Genomic DNA, 27803 nt, shown 5'->3' on the forward strand with positions numbered 1-27803 from the left:
ATAGATTTAAGAACTTCAAACAACTATATCTGATGAGAACATAATTCAGAACAAATATGTGTCAAAAAACATGATCTTAAAGTCACATTTTTGCTAAGGAGGTTATTATAGAGAAACTACATGTAACATTATGCGTCATATTTTCATGGAGTTTCGAAGTTATGAAAATAGCAACACTGAACTATGCAGCTGTCACTGTCACGATGACTTTCTTAGTTAACTTATTTCCGAATACCATAAGTTCTAAGATCGATTTGTAATTTCGATTGCAATATTAAAATACATTTACAGAAAAAGTATTAACTCTCAAACGAATAACATTAGCGAAAGTTAAAAAAAAGAAGTGTGGGGCCATATTTACACTGAAATCTAAAATTGTTTTGGAGTATCTCTCAAACGATATTTCGAGAGCATATGAATATTTCAATAACAATTTAATTTGATTCTTATCTGTTCGAAGTCCGAACTCCGAATCGATTTATTTACCTTAATAGAAGTTTTTATACAGGTCACTCACTATGAAGCTATAATTATGATAGCCACCCCTTCAATAATACGATATGCCGATCCTATTTCTAAATTCCTATACATACACCAGTAACTAATTTCAGATTGAAAAGCGCCTGATACTAAACGTGAGTATACTTTCCTGTTCATTGCTTTTTTATTTTTTTTATTTCCTAGTTCTTTGTTGATACTACTATTACACCATTTAGTAATACTTTACGAAAACGAATCACGCTGGATTTTCTTAAAATTAATGTTAACACTCGCCATTTTATTAAATTTTTCATTCTTTCAATATGCAAAGTCTTTTCCACCATTTTCATCATCATTTTAATAGTGTGCAGCAGAGAATCGTTGTAAAAGGATTATTAGATATACCGGCGACGTCATTGTACAAAATTATTTTTGAATAAGGTAAAGGATTACGAAAACACATCGGCGCAAAATGAGCTGTCAATTAATGTTAAAAATCGCAAAAAAATTTCAACTAATAGATATTATTGGATTGTGTGAAAGAGGATATGTGTAAGAAAGGAGTGAATTCTGATATGACGGCTGATAGAGATAAGGGCAGGTTGATAATGACTAGTACAAGCCGTAATTGTCATGAGAATTACATTTGGTCATTACCAACGAGACACACCATATTATCAAGAACTACCGAGATTTATGTCATAGATTTTTAAGACATCTTATTGAATAATATTCTGGTAAGTACTAATTCTTGCTAAACGGCAAAAGTACCTAGCCATATTTTATCTCATATTATACAAGAGATCCTCTATAGAAGAGGAAAGCTTTAAAATTCTGGTTCTATTTGTTTACAGTATATCAGAATGGCACCAGTAGAACTTCAGGGGAATAATCTTGGCGAGAAACATAAATATTACAATGAGTTACTGATAACTGCTATTAAGAATTCACCAATAATTTTGTCACCTATTGACTTCAATGATTCTGATGTAAATAACATGCTTAAAATTGATATAGCATGTAGCAGGAAAGATTTAAACTATGTATTAGATGTTTTGAAGTGTGAAGATATGTTATATGTGTCTAAAGTAATTAAAAAGATTAATTGGTTAATTAACAATGAGGAATATGCACATATAATTAATCCACAATATTTGGATACCCAATTATTTCCTGAAATGACTGCAACGGCTAAAAAGAAGCTTCTTTTGTATATACGATTAAATTTGAGAAATGAAACTCGTGTTGAAGAATTTTTTAACCATTATAAGAATATTAATTTAAAAGAATCTCTTAAATGGCTACCAAACTGTTCATCAATATTCATAGAAAATGCTGTAAAAACTTATAAAGCAGATATCAGTGTTGATATAATGAAACGTCTCTGTGAAAAATCAATAAAATTTCTTATTCTTTATTTGAATAGCACAAATCGTAAGAATTGTAACAATCAAAGAATAATGAAAGAAACTATTTTTCTAATGAATAATCATTTAGAAAAATATTTAGATATACTGGAGTCATTGGAAGATTTTGAATATCCTATGTTTAGTCCTAAATATACTAAAATGCTAATGAAAAATGCACCTCGAAGGGTTTTAAATGGATTTGAAAAATATGCAAAAAAAATTCATCTACAGACCCTCGTTAAATTTATGAATTCAGATGATATCAGTAACATATTATTACAAGATTGTAAAAATAGTGATTTGCAGTATTGGTTTACTGAGAATGTTTTGGATGAATTTCTTGGGGCTATGCCAATAGAAGAGAGTACACAATTTGTAATAAGAAATGTTTTTGATAAAATAAATGAGGAGGAACATAATTTCATGTTACATGCAATCCCTAGAGATAGTTATCGTTGGTATAAATATGTAGAATTTAAAACGGCTTTTAAGGAAATTGTGAAATTAATTAAAACAGAATCGTCACCATGTGAACGGATGATGATGATGGAAATTTTACTCTACTCCGCTAAAAATAACATGCAACACATTGAAGAATTACTACAATATTATCGCGTAAACCACAACAATGAAACTACATTGTATAAAAAAAAAATTATAATGACTATTGTAAGAGAAATTGATACTTTTAGACTTAATGATGAAGCTTGGGATAATTTAAATGTACTTTTCTTAAGTATTGCAGATACGGAATTAAAAACACAGGAACAAAGCATTATCAAAGTGGAGATTATTCGTAAAATTATTAATAACGAGAGTGTACCAGAGATTTTAGAGAAAAAATTTAACTTTGAAACTATGAAAGTATATCAAAAGAAGTTGAACAAAATGGAATGTGATTTGACTTTTAATTATTTATATAGCTATGCAATGAAGCAAGTAAACCAACAAAGTATAACAAATGAAATAGAATTTCAGAAAGCGGTTATATTGCTTAATAATGTTTTATTACTATTATCTGATTGGAAAAAAGATCTTGCCAACTATCCAGAAGTAGTAAAGTCAATTACTAAATTGAAAGATCTTAAGAAAACTCAATTTAAAGATATTAATCTATCACGTCTTTACAATGCAAATAAATCCTGGAAGAAATGTTTATTCTCCATGTCCTTGGATTTATCATTAACACAGGAAGTATGCATTAACGCTTTGAAACATGATTCAAAATTGCTAGATTCAAATTATGTCATGGACTTGCTTGCTCGTAGCGATTTTACAAATTTACAAAAACTTCTTAACAAGATTCGTATTTATTGGCCTACATCATTATCAAATGAAGCGATTACCTTTTGTCTTGACAACCTTAATAATAGAGGCGATAAGGCTTTAATTAAAAATTTAATGTATCTATTGCCTGTTAATAATTTAAAAGAAATAGTCGTGAAATATATTCCAAATGAAAACAAGATCGATTGGCATGAAGATGAATTATTATTGAATATAAGAAAGAACATTGCTAAATACGTCCACATTGCTAGGCCACAGCCTCCTATTGAGTTTATATTATGGTATGCCAAAGGTGATTATTTGCAGTTTGCTGTATCTTCACTAAACCTAATATTATATAACATGAAAGAAACAAAGATAAGGACATGTATACAACAACTCATAGATGCGCCTGTTTCATTAAAAAAACACGTCATTCGAATAGCCATAAATAAACTGAAATATGAAGAGATCATAAAATTATTCCGTAGCGCTTGGGAAAATACCAAAAATAAGTCAATCAGAGCAGATCTCTTTAAAACTACCTTCCAATTATTATGTAAGCAGACAGACGGTCCTTCTATTGAAGCTGTATGGGCATTATTGGGTTTTTTCATTGAATCTTTAACCGATACAGAAAATACTGATATTTACAATACATTAACAAAGGCAAATAAAGTACCGCTTAGTGTAAAAGCGGAATATTGGAAGCGAAGTGTTCTATTTTTTAAACATCTACCCTCAAGTTCCAATCAGAGATCCTATCTTCAAAAAGTTCTTTATTCTGCAAAATTCTTCGCAGAGATTGTCGATACGGAAACTTTAGCAGATATAATATTAGAAAATCTTAAATGTGATATATTATCAATGGGATTTGACACAGATTTTATTCCTACTTGTATTTTATCTACCAATACTATGAAAGAATGTATACAAAGATACGACAAGATTTTCTTGCCAATGATGGAAACGTGTGTTACTTATTGGGATATTAAGAAGTATAACAACTATATTTATAGAGAGGTATTTGGACGTACGCTGTCTTCTTTATGCTATAATATCCAACATGTTGTGCTAGCAAAACAAATGATAATACCAAATGTTGTTTTTAACAAAATACTTAAATATATAGAACAATATTTACCAGACGAAGAGAATTACGTATTATTAAGGACATGGAAATTTTCATATAAACTTATTGAAATTATTAACTTAAAGTCAAATGCGTGGAATGAAATGGATCGTGAAAATTTAAGTGATTATTATAATACCGTAATATCGATGGCTTTGCCTCAATTAGGTGATGAAATACAGAAATGTTTGAGCGAAGATATAAAAAAATATTGTCCGTCTATTTACATATGTATGGTTAACGCTATTAATTTGATTTGTACATATTTTCGTATATCCGACTGCCTTTCTGCTTGCCGACTTTTGCTAAAATCAATTTTATGTCCTGACCTAAAGGAAAGTTATTTGTTAGTTTTGGAGTTGATACCGAGATTGCATTTTTATAATTACGAATCAACACGTGATATAATGGACATTATAAGTTCACATCCATCGCAGGAAGTGAAGTTGCATTACTATAGTCGGGAAAGTGTAAGAATGTGTAATTAACTAGCTGTCGCTCGCGTCTCCGCCCGCGCGGTATTTAAAAAAACATAATTGGTAGCAATGATCCATACAGCCGTTCTCGAGGTACCTTCAAACATCCATCCATACAAACATTCGCATTTATAAAATAATATTAGTAAGATTTATTAGATATAAAAAAAATGCAAATATGTAGTAGGTACTAGAGGTTATAATAGAATTGTGGCAGTTCAGCTGTTGCTTACGATTTTGTAAGATAAAATCGGTTCAACCGTTTCGGAGATAACCCTGCGAACAGACAGACATATTTTAAAAATTGGTTATTTATTATAAGTAAAGCGAATACATACATAAGCACCTAATATTATTATTTTTGATATTAAATGCAGATATATATGTATAAATTTTAAAATGAACTTTTTAAATATTAGGGGAAATTATTTTCCCATTTTTTTTGTAGAATCTTAATAAGCAAAATGTTTTAAGCTTTACAATATTCATGTAACTTTTTTTTAAATGAATAAATATCTAAATCTAAATTATGTTATTTTTTTTCTGAAATAATATTAAATCTTTTTACTGGAACATTTTCGTAGGGGAGACGAAGCGGGGATCTTTAGGTTTACTGAAGCGAGACAGTTGATAAGCGGAGTTTTGCAACAAATAGTAATAGTATTCCTACCACAAATGAAATGCTCCGTAAAAAGACACGCTTTTGGGTTAGCTGGTTAGAAATGAGTAAATTATATCTGTTAGTATTAATGCGCTCGATTATAAATCCAAAAATCCCCGCTTCGCCTCCCCTATTATTTTAATTTTGCGTCAATCATTACCTTAATGCTATTGTCACATGTCAACTTTTTTTACTACACAAAAATATATTGTGATGTCTCTAATTCTCACTAAAAACTAAGTGTCTTCTTGTAACGAAGTATTGTATTAGCTGTGTAAGACCACGGTTATCGTAAAAACATTGCATTACTAAACTAGCTGTCGCCCACAACTCCGTCCGCACGCATTTAAATGAGTCAAATAGTAGCATATAATAATAATAAGACATTTAATCCGTTCAAAATCATTACAACACTTATAACACAACCAAAAAGAGAAAAAAGAAATTACAATGAAGCGTAGCAATGCAGAACAGATAGGGCCTTTGCTCAGCTGTATGTTTATTACCCCTAGGGGCAAAAACACTGATATTCTGCAAAAGCCTTTACGCCCTCAGTACGTCAGTTACAGCAATTAATAACATAAATTAAGTATTACCATATGTGTTCTTCCAGACTGTTCTACATCTATGCCAAATTTCAGATAGATGCGTTCATCGGATCCGGAGTAACTAATAAAATAACCAACCATTTAAACATTCGTATTTATAATATTAGTAAGATATTAGGAACTAACTACAAATAAATGTTATGAATATTTTATGATAGAAATTTAACATGTACCTTTTTTTTCTTGCAGAGTCAATATGGCACCGGTAGAGCTCCACGGAAATACTCTTGGCGAGAGACATAAAAACTTTAATAAATTGGTGAAAGAATTCAATCAACATTCTCTAAACATTGACGAAGCTAACATAAACGAATCTGATATAAGCAACTTGTTAAATATCGACGTTGCTAATACGAATAAAAATGTGGAATTTATTCTGAAAACTTTAACATGTAGCGATCTTTTATATGTTAATCGAGCACTGAAGAATTGCGATTGGTTAATAAATGATGAAAAATATACTCATATAATAAATCCTGAATATCTAAATGTTAATCTTTATCCGAAAATGCAAACGAAAGCTGTTTTAAAACTCCAACACTTAATACAACTTAAATTAAGAGATGAATTACGGGCAGAACAATTTTTTAAATATGAAACAAAATCTTCAGATGCAGTAAAATGGCTGCCAAAATGTTCGATAGAATTCATAGAAAATAATTTTAGTAAATACAAAAATGAAATTAAAATCCCTATATTGAGACGTCTCTGTGAGAAATCGATAATATTTCTAGAAAAATACGCAGATGGAAAATTACGTCCAAACGTTTCTCAGAGCACGTTATTTTTATTGAATGTCAACCTTGATAAATACTTAGATATTTTAGAATCGCAATCAATATTTTCACTGCCCATTTTTGGTAAGCGAGCTACGAAACTTTTGATGACGAAATGTCCTCAAAGAATAATCGATAAGTTCTATCATTATTGTTATAATATCGATGGACCTACTTTCGTAAAGTACTTAAATGAAGATTTAAGCACATTTCTAAAGAAAAATTTTAATGAAGACAAAGACCACGATTTAAATCAATATTTCAGTAAAGTAAAACATTGGGAGCCGTTCTTGAGTGCACTGCCGGAATCAAGACGAATTGAATTTATTAATAAGTTTTTCATAAGTGAAACTAAAGAAATAGAGGCAACTATAAAACTAATTAGGGAATTGCTATATCGAACTCCTTTTTATTATTGGTATAAATTCTTTCCATTCGAACTTGCATTTTCATCCATCAAAAGTATGATGGGACCTGAAACTGACGAAGAAAGTAAAATCGAAATGCTGGAGACAATAATGCTTTCCGCTAAAGGTGATTTAGAACACGGAAAGTGTTTACTGAAATATTTTCAAGATAAACATATTAATTCTCCTAGAAAAGTAAGAGTCACTTTTCTAGTTAATTTTATATCTAATTTCAAGACGCACAATTTTGATGAAGATTCATGGAATATGTTGCAGAATATAATGGAGAGTTTAGATATTTACAACGATGAAAATATTGATAAAACAATCATTGAATCTTTGATGGTGTACCAAATTCTAAGCGGCAAAAACGTACCGGAAAAAACATCAAAATTATTTACATTCAACTCTTTAAAAAGTTTTCAAACCAAATTAAACACAAAAGAGAAGGAAATTATTTTCAAAAGCTTATCAGAAACAAACTGGAAAGAAGTACAAAGTATTGAATTAAATGAAATTGATGATTTTATACGTTGCATTGATTCACTAAATAATACATTAATATTACTAAAGGATTGGAATAAGAATATCCTCGATTACCCTTTTGTACTTGATAAAATTAAAGAGCTAGTAAAAATAAAGCAAGAAAAGGTTTGGAATGGGGACATGTCGCCATTATACAATGTGCAAAAATCCTGGAGAAAACATATGTTCAACGAATCAATTATTTTATCTCCTACCGAGGAAGTTTGTATTAATTCATTGAAACACGATCCAAACTTATTAGACCTGTATAAGAACGAGGTAGAATCGATATTCTCTAATAATAACGTTTCTCTTAAACGTTTACTTCGAAAAGTCAGAATTTATTGGCCAGAATCTATTAACAAGGATTTCAAAAACGCATATTTAAATCGTTTAAATCAAAACGATGGTAAAAATGCAATAACTCAAGGCCTTTGTATCTTGTTGCCGAAAGAAGAACTTACAATGATTTTAAATAAACATGCTCCAATTAATCCAAAAGTTGATTTTGATAAAATTGATGAAATTGAATTAGATCTTCAGAGATGTCTTGCCAAGAATATGCATAACGCTCGGCCCCATCCTCATTTCGAGACTCTCTTTTTGTACGCAAAAGGAGACTATCTTATGTTTGCAATGTCTTCTGTTCGTGCAATTTATTATAATGTGAGCTCCGTACAGTGCCAAGAATCCGTATCTCAAATACTGAATACTCCAGTTTCTTTACAAAAACATGGACTTCGACTGTTATTTAATAAGTTACCATGTGACAAAATAAAAGAATCATGCTATGCTCTGTGGAAGGAATCTAAAAATCCCACGATTCGTACAGAAATCTTTAAACTCGTTTTTAAACTCTTATGCAATGAAAAGATTGAATTAAATATTACACAAACTTGGGAACTATTGGAGATGTTAATTGATGATCTGACGTTTCTTGAAAACAAATCGATATACCGATTATTGTATGAGGTTAATAAAATACCTCTAAGCGTGAAAGCTAAGTTTTTAGTTAAATCTTACAATTACTTGAAAACTTTAATTAAAAATAATAAACAAGAATATGAAGGAGAACGATGGGATCTTCGACCTCTAGTAATGTATAGTAAAATAATTGTGTCATCTATGCCGTATGAGTTTATGACCGAAATTATCGATGATTACGTTAAAAATGAATTCTTCAAAGAAAGGATAAAGCCTGGCGATAAGACTGAGCTTATATCCTCATTTATTTTATGCTCTAGAAGTGAAGAGGAACAAATGAAGAAATATAATGAAGTACTAGCACCAATTTTGATGAAATCTATAAAATTATGCAACGAACAGATAGAATCCAAGTATTACATCAAAGAGAATATTGAACTGCTATTGATTAATTTAAATGACGACTTGCATTGTATAATTCGAAAGGAATTTATACCGCCGGTTAAAATGTTCACGGTTATTCAAGAAATATTGGAGCAGTCGTTGCCATTGTCCGAAAACTATATTTTAATAAGAACGTGGCAGTTAACTACGAACTTAGTAACACTCTTCTACAAATATCAACCACAAATTTGGGATGATACATGCACAAAAATAGCTCCTGAGGTTGGAAAAATTTGCAAAGAGTATTTGATGAAAGATACGAAATCATATTCTCCACGCATTTACACACTTTTTATGAAAGCTTTTGCTAATGTTTTCCGCCTATTTTCAGACGATGTAATCTATGAGATTTTTAAGAGTTTTATTGAGAAGGAGGACTTCTTAGTAGGGTATTTAGCTGCTTTGCAGGGTATAAAACTATTAAGCGAACATGCTATAATTAAGGATATGCATGAAAACATAAGTAAACATCCATCCGTGGAAGTAAAGATGCATTATTACAATACGTTCCGAAAAGGACAAATTGATGAACCACTTTCACTTAAATCGTGGGATTAGTGAGAAATAACTACGGTTTCAGGTGGGTTTATGGTCAAAGACTAGTTTATCCTTACTAATTTTATAAGTGCTCTAACACTGTCTTGCTTGCACTTCAATCTACTGAACGAAATCTAAATGGACTTTGGTACACAGTTTGGAGCCTGTGAAAGAAAGGCTACTTTTTAATGCGAAAAAAGGGTTGAAAGGGGTGATGTAAAGTTGTATGGAAATAGAAACAGCTTTTTTGGCAGCTAGAAACTTTCAACTTTTTTTTTAAATTGAATTTTAAAGTAAATTTTTCATAATTCATGTGATAATATAAGCTTGTTAAATTTTTTCCTCAATCGTGCAAAATAACAATAAGGAATAGCTGAAGAAAGTTTGTATAGGATTGTGTAAAGTTTATGTGAACGTTTTATAAGTTTAAGTACAATAATTGCCTAATTAAAATGCTACACAAGTCACTAGAGCAGCTAGTTCGATACAAAAAATAGTGTAGTCACCGTTTTCTCAAATAGAATGGAAGGTATAACAAAATCGTTTAATTTATTAACGAGTGTTTTATACTTTTATAAAAATATATCGTCTTGTGTAAAAATATATATAGTCTTTTGTTCTTTTTAATAAAGAAATAATTTATAAATTGCTCTTTTACTGATAACCAGAATTTAATGTTGTTAAACTACTACCTACTGGACCTACTCACAATTACAACGTATCCCAGATGGTGGGACTAAGTCTGTATCCTGAATTTTTGTACAAAAATAACATTTTAGAGTGTCCGATATGTTCATATATTTTATTTACGAAGGAATAACTCTAAAATTATATGTTTGTTGTTGTTGTCTTTTTTATTATTTTTGCATAAAATGATGGCAAATAAACAAGCAGCTACCTAATACCTAAATGGCCGTTGCTCATAGATATCTGCATTTGCAGATGTGCTGCCCACTTTTAATCCACAGAGGAAGGCAAGAAAAAGAGTATGCGTTTCCTCCTTTTCCCATCCTATCCCTAAAGGAAATGGTTTGTAAGGGGAAGAGAACAATTAGGCCTTCGACGAGCACACTCTTCAGATTAACCTTCCAGTTACGCCTAACTTCTGTGTGGTCATGGTCACACACTGATCGAACCGCTTCATTCGTCAAACTATGTCATTGCGGGCGCTATCACTTTTTATCTCTTACATTTTTAGTAAAATTACTACATTTAATCATTTGGCACATTTATACAAAAACATTTCATATTTATGAAACTATTTTTTTATAGATCCCTGAAATAAGTCCACCTGGAAGAAAGACGAAATCGTTTGACAGTTCTGTTAGATCTTTTAAAAAGAAAAAATGTTTCTATAAGTGAAAACAGAGGGCGCCATTAGTTGAAGTTTCTGAGAATATGTATCAGTACGGGAAAGTTGTAAATAGTAATTTAGTAAAATTTGGACAAAACGTGTTAAGAAATTTTTGAGATAAATAAAAAGTGATTTAATTTATAATAAGTGTTGAATAAAAGTGATGCAAAAACATAAACTAAGTGCCTTATAAAACAAAAAGCTATCTTCGCATTCTATAACTCAACGCCATTTTGAGGCAAAATTTTGTATTGTAAGTGCCAAGTATTTTGCAATATTTTAGATTCTTGGACTCATAGGGGCGTGTTGTTAATAATTATCGACTAAAGTGGACGTGAAACTGTATCGTGAGTTTAATGATCAATTGAAGCGTACATATGTGACAGTGAAGGAGAGTGGATGCAGAGGTGGGTTGCTGCGACGTCTGTCTGCTTCATTTAATTAGATTATAACACTGATGTATTGTGAATGTCAATATTTTATTGTGCCCTGCTTATGTTTTTGACATTTTCTTAAGGTGGTTGTAAGGGTGCATGGTATTAGTATGGCGTGGTGAGTGTTATCGGTATCGTTTCCGACGTTTTCAGATAGCGAGTGGCGCGGAGGATGGCCCGGAACGGCGGGAGCGTTCTAATTAACTGACGGACGCTGCCGGCTCACAGCTGGCGCAAGCGGTATGTTTTTTCAGATTCCATCTATGTATTTCACATAAAACTCTACAATAAAAGTTGTACTTGAACCTCTGCATTACTGCTTGTATCTAATAAGAAATTAAAAATGCTGAATTTTCCACATATCCTAAGACTTGATGAGAATAAATTATTTCAATGACTTGTTTAAGTGTTATCTAATACTAATACAAACTGAAACATATTTTGGTTAGTATCATAATAACTATGGAAATATCTAAGGGGATCAAATGAAAATCATAATTTTTTTTCAAAACTCGAAAATTAAACTATTTGCATTATGTAATCAGAATCAAATACAAAACAACTTGTTAAATAATTGTCTACCACCCAATCAAATCATATTCTTTATGATATGATGTAAAATAAATAAGTCCACTAAACTTAACCACAATACTTTGTAAAGCATAGAAAAATGAATCTTTGTATACCTAATATTTCTTATTAGAAATTATAGAATGCTAGTGATGCGCAACACTAGCTTAGTAATACAAATGTTTGATTTTGTCTGCTTCCACCTATGCCCAAGTACACTTGAAACAGTGTGACCAGTGTGACTTACATCTACATTTACAAATCACCTCCACACTTTAGGAGATTGCAAAGTTTGCCCTGGACGGACTGTGAAAGACATCATCATCACACACAACTAAGATTATTCATAGAACTTCAAATGATAACAATGTTATGTTTTCAGATAAGAATGCCGCGGCCTGGCAGTCTTAAGGACCCAGACATTGCGGAACTATTTAGTAAACATGATCCGGAGAAGATATTTGAGGACTTGCGTGAAATTGGCCATGGCTCATTTGGTGCAGTCTACTATGCCCGGTGCAATCTCACCAAAGAGATTGTTGCCATCAAGAAAATGTCTTACTTAGGGAAACAGAGTGAGGAGAAATGGCAAGACATATTGAAAGAAATAAAGTAAGTGATTTAGTGTCATTTTTTTCTCTTTTTTTTAAAACCACTACCAGTTTATTGTTACAAATTAATGGAATTTTTATCAATACACATATAATACAGGAAAAACTGTAATATGCCAAAATTGTTTAATTAATTCTATACCACTTCTATTCTTTGATATCTTAGAGTAATTCACTATAAACAATTTTAACACTTTAAAATGTGTACTATGCATTGCTAAAATTGTTAAAGAAAAAGCATGTGGTCACTATAATACTAGAGTCTGGTACATTCGTTAATTTTGTAAATAAATGATTTTTATAGAAATGAGAATATATAAAATACAATGGATATAGAGATTTTACTGTTTTGTCTGTAAAGCAAAATGTTGAACTGTCAATAGCTCTGTCAGGATATTGCTAAATAGATGTTTGTTACATATTAAATATTTGACATAAAATGTTTGTTTATAGATTTCTAAAGCAACTGGAACATCCCAATACAATAGAATACAAGGGCTGCTACAAACGTGAGCACACAGCATGGCTTGTTATGGAGTATTGTGTTGGTTCTGCCTCCGATATCATTGAGGTAACTAACTACTTTATTAATTACTAGCTGTTATCCTTAAGAAATAAAAAAAAACTCATTGTCTATGCTCTATTCTAGACTGCAATCTACTTCTAAAACTCTTTAAAATCTTTGCAGTCATTCTGTAGTTATGGTATCAAAGATATATCCATTCAACTTTCACATTTATATTACATAATATCTACTATAATTATTTTGATATAAATTTGAATTTGTTATTAGAAAGTGAATATTAAGAATTAGTTTAAACTTTTTTTTTTTTTATTGTGGATAATATTTTAGGCCAGTTACTTATTTCAGAGAATATATTATAAATGATGTTAACAAAGTTTTTGATTAGAATTTTTATTACTTATACAATTTTTATTTAGATCATGGGTTTCTGTGACCGAAATCCCTGTTTAAAATATATTGTTGTCTCTGTTTTGTCAAAGATAATGACACATGTTGACATGTTTTATACAGAGGTAACGGTCGCGGAAACCAGTGGTTAATCTACCCAATACTATAATAAACATAGTGCGTATTACAGACTTATCTGAAATATGTTTATGACGTATTTATTTCTGGGAAAGATATATATGAGCCACTTGATGGATACGCAAAAAGTGTATTTGACTCATCAAATTTTTATTATTGATGAATTTGTTATACATGAGACTGGTACATAGTTATCTGATTGTTTCACTATTAAGTGATAAATTCTATTGTGTTATTTATCAATGACTTATCTGTGTAACAATTGTTTTAGGCTTTGTCATATCTGTTTAAAATATTTTACTTGCCAGTGATCGTAATATTATATTTTTATAACTCACTATGAAATCCACCAAATGTTATCATCGTACAGAAAATGATCAAAAATGATAATCATTTTGTTCTTTGATACCTTGATATTAAATGTTAGTTTCAATTAGCAAATCTAAACAAAGATGATGAAGAAAAATTAGAGAATGATTTGTTTTATTGATGGAAAATAAGTAATGGAAATATCGTAATCGGAATTTGTTATTTTTACTTAATTCTCTTGGTTATAGTGGGCATTTTAGTTATATGTATTGTACTACTAACTACCACAGCGGTTATAAAACTTTATTGGACATTGAACCCTTTTTGGAAGGAGTATTTGTCGGATCTCTTGATACGAGTTGTGATTATTCTAGGCCCTAAAATAATAATTTCTAAGTTTTTTTTCTCGCGTCGCTCTTTTCGCGTCCTAAAATTTTGCATATACGTATTCTTAAACTCTTCACGGATTTTTCTCTAGACGCTTATTGGATTTTATTATGATTAGTAACTATTTTTTCGTGGCCAAAAAGACTTTGAGGACACTTTGAGTAACATTGGATTAGACAGGCGATTAATTATTGCGTCTTTGTTGTCTACCATAGACTCAATCATATCGATCGAGATTGGAACTAATCCAATAAATATCGTCAATTCCTAAATACCATAATAAACTTCAGTATAATTGTATCAGTAGGAAAGATAGCTATTTTTATCAGCTTTTTCTCGGTACTTAAATTTACAAGGAATAATGATAAGTTCTCACGTATGACGAAATTGAAGCAATGATAAAGGATATCCGGATTTTTTATTTTAGAGATCAATTATAAGATGGTACGACAGACGTGAATCGTTAATAAAAAAAGACATGCACATAATTCGTTAAACCCGTGAGTCAGGCGATGCAGACTTAAAAAGTGACAAAAACAACACACAAGTTTTATCTTACTTGATAATCGATGTTCGTATTACTTATGCCTTAAGGAATTATCAACAGGGTTTTTTTTACTAAAAAAAGTTACGATTTAAAATCCAATAACACGTTAACAGTTTCTAATTTTGTGTTAAAATAGTTTTTAATGCTTTCCTTCTTATAAGTACGACTGCTTGAAATAGAAGTGCAAAATATTATTTTTTCAAAAATTTTGGTATATATTTATGATTAAAAACTTGAACTTGAGATAATAGATGTTAGAAAATTGTTTCTGTTTTATTTTATTATTATTGGTCGTGTTAAAAAAGGTGAGAATTCTGATATTACGGCTGATAGAGATGTTTGAAAGAGTACATACTGTCCCGACTGTCTTTAGGAAAAAGACAGAATGATGATGATATTAATTTTATCAACATTTAGCAGACCTGATTATATTAGATTTTTTTTCGTAATAAATTATATCTACGTATCTGACGATCAAGGTATGAATGGGCGAGCAATGACCGTGAGAAATAATTACGTTCATTGAAGCCGTTTTAAGGAAATTCTCTTTGTTACTTCTGCTATCCCACGCTAGTGAAAGTAGACATGATTAGAATGATTTCACCGTCTAACAAAGTTCATATCTATGTATAACCAAACATTTTGTTTGATGTTAATAAACTCTGATACACACCTTTTTTGGTGTCCTGGGAAATCTTTCAAAGATAGGGTATCTGAGGTGGCACCGCAGGCGGCCATTTAAATGCGACTCTGGCGCCTGCGTTGGCTCGGTTTTGCTGGGCGCCCTGGGCGGTAGCCCAGCTACACTCTGATACATAACTTATAACTATTTATAAAAGGTGTAGGCAATATTAAGTCGATAAGTCAGTGATATGGCGTTCAGCCGGGATCTACTATACTTGGTTGTAACCGATTAGTTAACAGATGTCATATTATGCGGTGTCTCTTGTCCTTTCTAATGCATTTATCGTTTTTGAAATAAAAACGTAAACTTTTCTTTGTGTTTGTTTACAAGGATGAAGATATATATTTGGTAAGTTAATCAAACTGGTTGATATTGCAGACGGCGACCAGTTTTAATTAACAAAAATAATATTGAATGATGAATTTCAATGTATGTTCAGTTCAGGTCTCTCTGCAGGTCCACAAACGTCCGTTGCGTGAAGAGGAAATAGCTGCTATATGTGAGGGCGTGGTCTGCGGCCTGTCTTACTTGCATAGTCTGGGTAGGATTCATCGGGACATCAAGGCGGGCAATATCTTGCTAACGGAGAATGGAACAGTCAAGTTGGCAGACTTCGGCAGCGCCAGTATTAAATGCCCGGCTAACAGCTTCGTTGGAACACCGTACTGGATGGCTCCGGAGGTCATTTTGGCTATGGATGAAGGACAGTATGATGGAAAGGTAAGTTTGCCTAATAATAGAATAAATGTCATTGGAACATCAAGCCTTCAATGAAGTAATGTTCTTAGGTAATTCTGTTTTTCAAGTTTGTATTGATTGGAACTTTTAATAGGTTCACTTTTGGGTCTTGTTAATGATAGCTTATTTACTTTAGTATATGGCACACGTAAAATGTTTTCAGGTGGATGTGTGGTCTCTGGGCATCACGTGTATTGAGTTGGCGGAGCGCAAGCCGCCATACTTCAATATGAACGCGATGTCCGCGCTGTATCACATTGCACAGAATGATTCTCCAACATTACAAGTAAGTCTAGGAGAACATTTTAATTGAAAAGATTAATTTTGATTAAACCATAATAAATAAAAAATACAACAATTTTCTCTTAAGTGTTATTTGGCAATCTTGTGAATATCTTAAGTGGTTGCAAATTCATGGCTATAAGGTAGTTTGTCGATGTTGAGTAGATACCATTATTTTAGAATAGTTAATTGTTTTTAAAACAACAAATATTTATAAACAATTCCAGGCGCCGGAATGGACGGATACGTTTCGTTACTTCGTGGAGGCGTGCCTGCAGAAGAACCCCCAGGACCGGCCATCGTCCACCAAGCTGCTTACTCACCCGTACATCACGCGGCCGCGCTCACCCAACGTGCTGGTCGACCTCATCCAGCGCACCAAGGCCGCAGTGCGCGACCTTGACAACCTCAGCTATAGGAAAATGAAGAAGATACTCATGGTTGATGCTGATAATGAAAGCGCTTTCGGTATGTATGGAATCGATCTGTCCACCTCGTTAAAAAAACTTAATAGTCTATAGTGCATAGATCCCAAACCAGATCCATCCACCCATTTTATAGTTATGTGGTAAAATTAAACGAAACAAAATGACAAATTATATTGTTCGGGAAACATCTAATACTAAACCCATTTGGGTAAATTTATTAATAGTATTGCCATTTTCATGTTATTCTCATTAATATTTGTCTTTTTCGTATGTGTTTGCAATTTTAATGTTTAGTTTTTTTAAGAATTTATATAATGTATTTATGTTGTATAGGCGACAGTGAGGAAACAGCGGAAGAGCGTTCTGGCGGGGACAGCTCCAAGTCGAACTCGGCGACGTCGGAGCACAGCGTCGCCGGCGCCTCCAGCCAGAGCTCCTCCTCCGGCAGCCTGCGCCGCAGACCGCATCCCGTCAACATTGTACAGCACATTGTAATATTATATACAAACTTTATGACGGCTTGTTTCCCCTTGAGGGTGGAGGAAAGCACATGTAGTGCTATGTGAGGTTCATTCCATATCACCGATACCTAACAATGTTTCTAATCGAAGATGCTTCAGAGGTTTTAAAACTTAAAGAGACCCAGAATTTGGCCTTCGGCATGCACTCGTCAGACCAAACTACCAAATATTTCCACTTGACGCCTGTCTTCTGTGTGGTTGTAGTATTACTGTGGTCGACTGGGCCATTCGTATAAAAAAATATAAGCCGCCGTAAAGTTTGAATACTATACTTACTCCCACAGTGATGGTCGTAAGATTTGATTTAAGTAGAAGTAAAATGTATTTTTAATTAATTTTTATTGCATTATAATTTTTCCAGCTCAACGCCAACCATCATGGCCAACATCAACAACAACCCCAGTATCAGCAGTTCAATCACCAACACTCCACACATTCTGCCAGGTATGATGAACATTTTTTGCATTGTCGATTTTTAATTACATAATTAATTTTCTTTATGTTTTGTTTGTCTTATACTCAATTTCTTTTTCGTTGAAAACCATATCAGTCCTAACATTATAAACTTAAACTATTAAAATGTAGTGTCTTCATGATACGTGTTACCGCTTTGTATGTCGCTTCTAACACATACCATATCCGTGCTTTATAACCTACAACGCTATCACCATACCACTACACTCGCATTAGAGCGCACCCTTCCCTTTCAGAGGCAAGCACTGGCTTTACTCATGTTGGTGTTTCGTACGCAGAGAGAGCGAGAGCCCCCTACCGGCGCCGCACGACGACTACGTCAACAGAGACGCGCTACGTGACTACGCGAATAGAGATTCTCTATGCGACGACTATAGTGAAGACTACGCGAACAGAGATGCTATCCGGGAAGCTCAACGTGAGAGGGAGAGGGAGCGGCAGGCTAACGAATATAGGGAGTACGTGAATGCTCCCTCCACCTGGCAGCAGGATAGCGGGGATGATAATAGAAATACACAGCGACGTTCTACCAGTAGAGGTGAGATAATATAATTAACATATTAGAGATTAAAAGAAGGAGCTTATAATATGCCCGGGTGCATCATCTACCTTGCCGTTAAAATCAGTCCAGCCGTTCCGGAGAGTTCCCGGAATAAACGCGGCCATGTGGATACACATATAGACACCAAAAATAGTTGGTGATTCGGAATGTTTTTCAATATGTATAAATTGACATCATTTCCATTCTCCTTGACAAAACAGGGATAACCATATGTTTGTGTTAAATTTGGAAACGCAATGTTAAGATTTGAGTAATGTGTTTAGCAGTTATGAATTTAAAAAAAGTCTGACTTTACTTTTGTTTGTAGGTGTTAGCAACAATGTGTCTGTAGCCATATCCCTGGTGTCGGAGCACGGTGCCAACAACTTCGCCACGATACGGACAACCAGCATTGTCACCAAGCAACAGAAGGAACACAACCATGTAAGTTATGTAATCATTCTAAACAAGTATAATAAAATAATATAGATATCTGGACGGTATTAATATTGGTTAGACTGTCACTTTAGTGACATAGACATAACCCAGAAACGACTTTTAAAACAATAAAATTCGTAGTGAAAGACCTTAATTCTGAGACATCTTCATTATGGTTTTGGTGGATGTAGTATTCTCAGCCTTCCACTTCTTCCTTTAGTGAATAATATTTTATGTTTATTCTTATTACTTTATCTTGTATAACCGTATTGTATTTATGTGCAGGAGACACACGAACAGATGTCCGGTTACAAGCGCATGCGGCGCGAGCACCAGGCGGCGTTAGTCAAGCTGGAGGAGCGGTGCAAGGCGGACGTTGAGGCGCACAAAGCGCAGCTCGACCGCGAGTACGACGCCCTGCTGCAGCAACTATCGCGAGACCTCGAGCGACTCCAGGTACACATACACCAGCCACATGTGTACTGTGTGTGGTCTGGCAAGCTAGCTCTGTTAGCTGGGCTGACAAATTTGCTAATATAATTATTTTACACTATTACTTGTACTTTTATGTTTTTTTTTTTAAATGATAAATTCACATTTTCAGACGAAGCACGCTCAAGAGTTGGAACGCAAGCAGAAATCGAACGCGGCCGCTGAGAAGAAATTGATTAAAGATATAACGTCGCGGCAGGAACAGGAGCGGAAGTCGTTCGAGGCTCAACGCAAGCGCGAGTACAAGGCCAACAAGGAACGCTGGAAAAAGGAGCTCAGTATGGATGACGCAACGCCAAAACGGCAGAGAGACGCCACGCTACAGTATGTTACATTCTTTACAAAACAATTTATCATAAATGGAGACCATTTTATTGTTTTTGCTAGTTTATTAATGAAGCAAATTGAATAGTTGCAACGCGAGTTTCATTATTTGAAATAGTTTAATACTTCCACTTGTCTTAAAATTCCCACTGTTTTTCATTATTATGGGTCCCCGTAAGTTACGGAATCACCGTTTTGAAACAACCTTTGCAAATGCAAAGACAAGACAAGTAACTATCATCATACAGTCGTTTTCTATTTATGTAATTGTGTTGTGTATCAGGTCGCAAAAAGATAACTTGAAGCAAGCAGAGGAAGCGGAGCAGGCGCGGCTGGTGCGGTCGCAACGCGAGTACCTCGAGCTGGAGCTGCGACGCTTCCGTCGTCGTCGCATGCTCGCAACCCACCACAAGGAACAGGAGCTGCTTAGAGAGGTGGAACACTCAAAACTATTTTACTTATAAAGCTCTAGTGGGCGCACGCGATTTTGTCCGTTTGGTTTAAAAAACTAAGTAGCCTATCCGCTTTTCTAGACGTGTATCTCTGTTTTAAATTTTTTCAAACAAATTGAGCGCTTTAATGTAAGTATACAAATTACATTTTCTATACGTAGCAGCAAATGTAATTTTGTCATAATTAATGTTTCAAAAGTCTAATATACGTGTTTAATCTTCAGGAGCTAAACAAGCGTCAGCAGCAGCTCGAGCAGGCGCACGCGATGCTGTTGCGTCACCACGAGAAGACGCAGGAGTTGGAGTACAGGCAGCAGAAGGGTGTGCACGCGCTAAGGTGACCCAGCCATATATTGAATAATCAGTTCCAAATGCTCGTGTCGACTTGTTAACAGATATGTCACTATACAACGGACATACACAAAGTTTTAGACGTGATTTGAAACAGTGTACAGTGACAAAAAACAACTAGAATAGAAAATTTATTATTGTTTCAAGAGAGTTTAATACAAAAGTAATCTCATAAAATACTATGTTGTATCTAGTGATAGCAGTTGTCAAACGTCTACCGACTTGGTTGTCTGTATTACGTATAGTAATTAATGTGTGGTCATTGCAGAGAGGAGCAGCTGGCCAATCAGCACGCGACGGAGTTGGCCAACCAGCGCGACTACATGCAGCGGCAGGAGCACGACCTGCGCAAGAAGCACGCGCTGCAGCTCAAGCAGCAGCCCAAGAGTCTCAAGGTTACTATGTACCCTGATTACTTTAATATGAAATATTTAATTTAAATTTGACCAGAATATGTGTCAGCATCGGATTTTTTAAGACTGTCATTGCCAGAGGCCAAAACTCAATTTGTTGCGCAAAACGGTTGTCGTAGTAACCTTGTAGAAAAAAGTGTTGTTAACCCACCAAAGCTATGATTACACCTGTTTCAAATATTTTCAACATGTATGAAATATTTAAGGAATCTATAAACTATGTTTATTATTTTATTAATATATTATGTTGTTATTCGACAGCAAAAAGAGATGCAGATTCGCAAGCAGTTCCGTGAGACGTGCAAGATACAGACGCGTCAATATAAGGCATTGAAGGCGCAAATATTGCAAATGACCCCTAAGGTAACTACAACTGTAATTTATGAACACTTTTATTAAAACACTACTGCTGTCGCCCGCGACTTCATCCGCGGAATTAAAAGAAAAATTGTAAGTAGCCTATGTGTTCTAATTTATAATATTAGTAAGATTGCCACCCCTTTCATTCTCTTTATTAAAACAAAGACAAAGCTAAGTTTTTAAGACATTTCTACGGTAGTTTACGGTATGTAGATAGAATAACCTTGTAATGTATACGCCTTATTTTGTGCAGGAGCAACAGAAGGAAGTAATCAAGGCCCTGAAGGACGAGAAGCGACGCAAGTTGGTGAAGCTGGGCGAGCAGTACGACCTCAGCATCACAGATATGCTGCAGAAGCAGACCATTAAGCTCGACGAGAGCCAGATGGTGAGCTAACCATCACAAATATATTACAACTTAACCTAAAAACTTTATATTCTTAGTTCCAAGAGCTAATAATTACGCCGCCGGTCTCCTGCGTGGAATTTAAAAAACTCTTAAGTATGTTATTGGGTATTTGAAGCTGCTATCTACAACTGTTTAAAATTTTATCCTTCGAGGTCTAAACTTTCGCATTTGTAATATTAGTAACATTATTAAAATTTATCTTGTGTCCAATGCAAGTCGAAATGATGCAACCGATACCAGAAATTCTTTCACACTAACCAATGTGCGTATAAAGCCTAATGTAATCTAGCATTAGCAGGTTAAAAAACCTTGTTTTTTTGTTTAAAAATTGATAAATTGATGTGCAGATGGAGTGCCAGCAGAAGAAGATGCAGCTGGAGCACGAGCTGGATATGCTGACTGCGTACCAGAGCAAGAGCAAGATGCAGGCTGAGGCGCAGCGCAACCGCGAGCGTCGTGAACTCGAGGAGCGGGTAGCCGTGCGTCGCGCGCTGCTCGAACAGAAGGTAACGTGTATCAAATAACTATGAACTTATATTCAAACATATACATATTATACATTCAAACATATACATATACATATTATACTGTGAAAAAAAAGAGAAAAAAAACAATATTTTAAGAGTGCAAATTCATGTTAATAATGTGCAATAACCTTCTGAATTTTTAACATACTTATTTTTATTCCGAATATCAAGTTTAAATTATTTGCTTGGTGATTTTTCAGCTCAAACAATTAACGCATTGAGCTCCAGATCAACGGTTCAAGTTCATGTGCCTTGAACTTTTGAACCGGTTCAGAACTGATTTACACACCACTAATAGAAATGTATTGATGTTTCCAGATGGAGTCGGAGTGCGCACAGTTCATGGCGGAGCGTGCGGAGCGCACGCGGCTGATGCATGAGCGTCATGAGCAGGAGCTCGCGCACTTTGATAACGAAAGCGCGCGTCTCGGCTTCAGGTACACTTCTCCCCACACACACATCCACAAACACACACTCACGCCAACATACACATATACATGCCGACCCACTACACAGAGAGTTCTTAAAAATGTAACTCTTTTCGTAGCATCAGTAAATCATAATTAATTTTCTGTTTCAGTGCGATGGCGATCGCTGAGGGCAGCCGGGAGGGTTACGGCGAGGAGGAGCAGTCGCTGTCGGGCTCCATGCTGTCCCTTGCCCACAGCAACTCCTCCGCCAGCTTCCCCGCCGGCTCGCTCTAACGCCGAACTATCAGCCCCCAACACGCACGCTATGACGTCACCTCTCACCTCAACCACGTGTAACTCGTTTACACGCCGACGAAGTCTTACTGCTACATTTTAAGTCTCTTAATGTAGATTTCTCTGACTAAATTTAATTTGCCTTAGTGATTGTAAAATGACTGAGTGTGGTAGTGTCAGATCGTGTTAGACATTGATGCAAGTTGCGACATTAAATTTTGATATTAATTTATTACACTTTTGCGTAATTTTATGTCTCAGATAAGAACTCTATTATTTCCAATGGGTACGTCTTGTGAGTAGTGGTCAGGGGGCTGATAGCGGCAGATGATGAGACTGTGCGGCCCTCCCAATTCTTTGCTTTATAAAAACATATTTACTTTAGGCTTTTTTATTATATTTTTCGTTGTCTTCCAAAATGTATGCAAAAAATGTACGTCAGTATTTAGCCGAAGGGAGGGGGCGTTTCCTATACTAAGTTTAATGCACTCCAATTATCTCTTAAATGAATAAGTGTGTTTGTAGTATCTGAGAGTTTACAAACAGTATAGCTTTATCAATATAACGCTTGATAAGTTTACTTTGCACACAGGATATGTTTGTATGGACGACACGTGGTGTTGTACAATGAGTAAAATGCTTTTTATTAGGATTTTCAAGCGCGCAATCCGCAACGTCGACTTGTCGGCAACATTATTATAAATATACAGATGATTTGGATTAAGTTGTAGTGAAATTTTAATACTTTTTGTAACTTAATTATAATTGAAAATAATACATCCAATATTAAATATTATAATTTGTAAAATAATTACTATAAATTTCTTAAATTCTGTAAAGATCTTGTTTCAAATTATGATTACTAATTAAAACTTATTTTTTTTTTAAATTACATAGTTTATGACGTATAAGGTCGTCGTTGCGGACTGCAGTAGGCGCTGGTTCAACCTAAAGAATGTAGTACTCTTGATCTATTCTTGTATTATAAAGTAGTTGTACCGTAAGTCTATTGTAACGCCTCGTGGCGGAGGACAATTATTTTGTCCAGCAGTGTACACTGTAAGCCACTAGTAATGCTATTTTCACACGGAGCACAATGAGACAGTATAGTACTGCAGTACTACTATTGACAACAGTAGTAGTACTGATATGTGTACTGCACTACTTTCGTTTTGTCCTCGTGTGAAACTATCTTTAGCGAGGCGATGCCGCCTCCCGCGCGCGTCTCGCCGCACTCACCTACGCTATCTTTTAACATAATTTAGATAGTCAAAATTCTAATATTCATATCATTAGTTTATTTTAGGAACAATTTTATTATAAGTTTTTGTAACCGTTGCCGGCGGAGTGACGGTGTTTGTTTATTGGCCTAGTTGCGTTCGTCTGATTAATTTGTAAGGGCGCGACGCACGCGACTCGAGCGTCGGCGGCCATCTTTTTTTATATATAAACGACTAACACGCTTTATTAAATTTTACAAGAATCAGGTGCTGTAATATTTTATAACTTGACTGCCTATTATGTTTTGTAAATATAATAAATTATATATGTTAGGTATGAGCGAGGCGCGCGCTGCCGCCTGTATATAACGATGCTAATGTATAATTAACAACACATAGTTTGTTTGGTGAGGTGCGAGCGCGGTGTTTGCTCCTCTCTTTATTTAGTCTTGTAATACACTATCTATGTTCTACTAGGCTTACCAGTCATGTATGTATAGACGATTGCATATTATTTAATTTAACGCCCGATTTTAGTCATAATTATCCAAATTTAGTTAATGCTATTATTAAAAAAGGAATAATAATATTTTTTTTATTAACCGTACTCTTCCTATATCACACTTTAAGCATCACATGACGTGATCATTTTTTTTGTATTATTTGAGTCTGTGTGTGGTTTAATGTGTAATTTTAAAATTTTGTCACGTAAGATAATTTAGATGTAAAATTATATAAAAAATGTTGACATAAAATTTAACAGGTTTTTTTGTGTTGAAGACGGAGCGAGCATTCGCTTTACAAACGTAGGTTCGATTGTTCCATCGAAGATTTAACCGCGGGCTTCCACTGGCGAAACAAACATCCCAGTCGTTCTTGAAAAAAAAATACTTCAACAGAGGTTTCGAAAATTACTAACACTATGTTGTCTCTTTTTATTTAAAGATAATGTAAGGGATGACAATATAAATATAAATGTCTTCGTAATTAATTCTAGGGTGATATAGCAATATGTTTCGACAGTGGAAACGGTTATAAAGTGAAATGGCGCGATATGTTTGATATTGTTGAGTATTAATTCGAATCTGGTCCTGCCCTCGACTGACCAAGAAATTGACAATAAACAATACGGTATGACTTTAGCCGTGTGTTGACAGACGGTAGATGGCGGGACTGTCGTTATATACGACATAGGATTGACTTTATTATAAGAACATTTAACAACAGTAACTTTAACAAATTGGTTACATTTAAATCCGTAGTCAAAGTTTATTTAGATAAATCACGCTAGAACATTTACTGAGGCTTTTCTATATAATTTCCAAGTATGTGTTTAGTCTCACGTGTATGTAATAAAAATAATTTAAAGCCATTTTTACAGAGTTTTGCAAATCCACCGACTGCTTTGTTTGGTGTTCGGGCTATGGCACTAAGGAATTGAAGTGTGCTGTAATATAGCTTGCGAAGGTATTGAATGCTGCTCCGACATACACATATAAATTACGGAGTTTATATACAGATGAATAGTCTGTCTGTTTGTATCATTATCTATGATCATGTCCCCATGTGTAACTATAGCCAAGACACCCCTAACTTAGGGTAGATTCTTAACCCTTCAGATTTCACCATGGTATTTAATAGACTTTTTTTTTTAAACTTTTATAACCGTTTAGTTTAGTGCCATCTTCTAACGAAGGTTTGCGATCCCTATAGCAACTTGAACTCTGGAGATATCGTGAAATGTTAAAATTGTGTCTTATAGTCGGAAATTACAAAAACAGTTCTAAACTGGATGAATCTATAAAATAAAGATATGCTTTTTTAATCTTTGTATATGCTCCGTAATTTGCAATTTTAATAATAACGCTTTGTTTAGTCTAAATTTTGTAATTTATAAATTCTGTTGATTTGTATCTGTGGTTATTCATTGCCGAATCTCTCTGGGCGTCATTCTTTTCATACTCCTTGAAGTGCGATTAAAAATATGGGCCTAAACATACAAAAACTTAGATTTTGTTTAAAATTACATTTTAGGGTAAACATATGTCTAAACTTTTATCGCACGCTGATTTTTAGATTACCAGATATTTTGATTATTGAAATATGACATATGCTTCGGAAATGTGACTGTCCGGAAGTAATTTTGATGATACATATGTGAGATAAAATACTCTTTTATAACCTCCTTTATGTAAAATGTGAATCAACGGCGGTGAAAGGGTTGAACGTGTTTAACTATATATGTTTTGGAGTAATACAGAATTTGTTTTTATAGAGTCGATTCGGGAGTGAAAACTCATTGCCAAACAGATGTAGTGCCGTATGAACCGAGTGTTAGATAGAGAGTAATTGATATACATAATTGATCCATCTCACGAAAAAAGTTACATCTCTCATCTCGAAATGGATGTGACTTTTTTCGTACGACGGATTAATATCAATGTTAGAGACATTTCCCGTTCCAGTTTCCCACCACTCGCTCTTAGTATTAGTATGAGTAACGGCACATCAGCAAATCGACCTATCTTCAATGAAAATAGTTACATCTCTTGAATCTTTTGAAAGATGTAACTTTTTCCTGGCATGGGTTGTATTGTATTTTTACTATAGAAGTACCAAACTTGTAGTTAAAGGTCACGTATTATTGTACATTGTAACTAAAAATAATTTTTATATTTTACCATTGTATAGATTATATGCGCGTGCGGTCTGTCTGTGTGTTAGAGGGGGGGGGGGGAGGGGAGACGCAACACTGCACCGTTGTTGTTTTCTTTTTATTTTTTTTTGTTATATATTTAAATAACACAATCGACTTGGTAGTTTTAATAATTATTATCTTTAATTATTATATTGTAATATAATCTTATTAATGAAAAGAATCAAACTGGAGGAAATAAATAAATAGAAAGGAAACATTGACGTGTAATTATTTTAACAGTCCATTAGTATATAGGAAATAAAACAATGATTTTAACTGTTTGAAAAATCTAATTTATTATTTTCAACAGAACATAGTAAAATCTGGTGAATGATTCGCATATAGTTCGTACAAAAAATAACATAGTTTTTTTTTTAGACGCTATCTCTTAATAACTACATAGCATGCGCTAATGATAATAAGAATAAAAAATATGCCAATTTTCTTTAATATATTTTTAAATAAGAAAACATTATTATTAAATTTCATTACACTTAAATGCTAAAAAGAAATTTAAAAAAAAAGGTCTAATTGCAAGTGCAAATATTCTAAGCTGCATATATGATTACTCAATAAAAAAACAAAGTTACGATCACAACAAAAAAGGTTGTTATAAAATGCACCTTTGTTGCAAACTTTGTACATTAAAAGCCACATTGTTATTGGCAGTTTTCAAAAACTTTTTTTTTTAAGCAAAACTTTTTCATTTTTATGATATTTATATAACCAGTAACGATTTCACTAGTTATTAAGATAAATTGCATATATTGTATAAAAAAAATTGTGAAGAATTTCACACAACATTTTTATACCATAAGCCAAGATATAAATTAATTTT

General features: G+C 33.7%; 3 protein-coding genes across 7 annotated transcripts; all 3 read left to right on the forward strand.

Annotated features, from left to right (window-relative positions):
* The first annotated feature begins 544 nt into the window (after positions 1–544).
* Positions 545–10281, forward strand: LOC106117821 (uncharacterized). Its single transcript, XM_013312277.1, has 2 exons — positions 545–635; positions 6222–10281. Exon 2 carries the CDS (start codon positions 6229–6231, stop codon positions 9664–9666), a length of 3438 nt encoding a protein of 1145 aa, XP_013167731.1. The 5' UTR covers positions 545–635; positions 6222–6228; the 3' UTR covers positions 9667–10281.
* On the forward strand, positions 649–4842 carry LOC106117823 (uncharacterized). Its single transcript, XM_013312278.1, has 2 exons — positions 649–1217; positions 1335–4842. Exon 2 carries the CDS (start codon positions 1344–1346, stop codon positions 4773–4775), a length of 3432 nt encoding a protein of 1143 aa, XP_013167732.1. The 5' UTR covers positions 649–1217; positions 1335–1343; the 3' UTR covers positions 4776–4842.
* Positions 10282–11021: 740 nt separating the features above from the next.
* Tao (Serine/threonine-protein kinase Tao) lies at positions 11022–26643 on the forward strand. Of its 5 annotated transcripts, none has more exons than XM_013312271.1 (21): positions 11022–11406; positions 11587–11673; positions 12386–12615; positions 13068–13185; positions 16038–16313; positions 16495–16617; positions 16841–17081; positions 17375–17532; positions 17924–18006; positions 18273–18574; positions 18906–19021; positions 19301–19471; positions 19620–19831; positions 20115–20265; positions 20508–20620; positions 20903–21029; positions 21309–21410; positions 21661–21795; positions 22164–22322; positions 22662–22780; positions 22924–26643. In XM_013312271.1, exons 3-21 carry the CDS (start codon positions 12392–12394, stop codon positions 23045–23047), a joined length of 3054 nt encoding a protein of 1017 aa, XP_013167725.1. In that variant the 5' UTR covers positions 11022–11406; positions 11587–11673; positions 12386–12391; the 3' UTR covers positions 23048–26643. The 5 variants fall into 5 exon arrangements, with proteins under 5 accessions (XP_013167725.1, XP_013167729.1, XP_013167727.1 ...); XM_013312275.1 differs by having other exon boundaries at positions 18315–18574; XM_013312273.1 differs by having other exon boundaries at positions 17375–17520.
* The last annotated feature ends 1160 nt before the right edge of the window (positions 26644–27803 follow it).

The sequence above is a fragment of the Papilio xuthus genome, unplaced genomic scaffold (assembly GCF_000836235.2).
Source record: "Papilio xuthus unplaced genomic scaffold, Pxut_1.1 DF827679.1, whole genome shotgun sequence".
Classification (NCBI taxonomy): domain Eukaryota; kingdom Metazoa; phylum Arthropoda; class Insecta; order Lepidoptera; family Papilionidae; genus Papilio; species Papilio xuthus.

Excerpts from the sequence above, each read along its gene's own strand:
- Tao (XM_013312271.1), top strand. The coding sequence starts at position 12,392 with ATGCCGCGGCCTGGCAGTCTTAAGGACCCAGACATTGCGGAACTATTT. Across the intron at positions 12,616-13,067 it reads GACATATTGAAAGAAATAAA|ATTTCTAAAGCAACTGGAAC; the intron begins GTAAGTGATTTA and ends GTTTGTTTATAG. Across the intron at positions 21,030-21,308 it reads AGCAGCCCAAGAGTCTCAAG|CAAAAAGAGATGCAGATTCG; the intron begins GTTACTATGTAC and ends GTTATTCGACAG.
- LOC106117821 (XM_013312277.1), top strand. The coding sequence starts at position 6,229 with ATGGCACCGGTAGAGCTCCACGGAAATACTCTTGGCGAGAGACATAAA.
- LOC106117823 (XM_013312278.1), top strand. The coding sequence starts at position 1,344 with ATGGCACCAGTAGAACTTCAGGGGAATAATCTTGGCGAGAAACATAAA.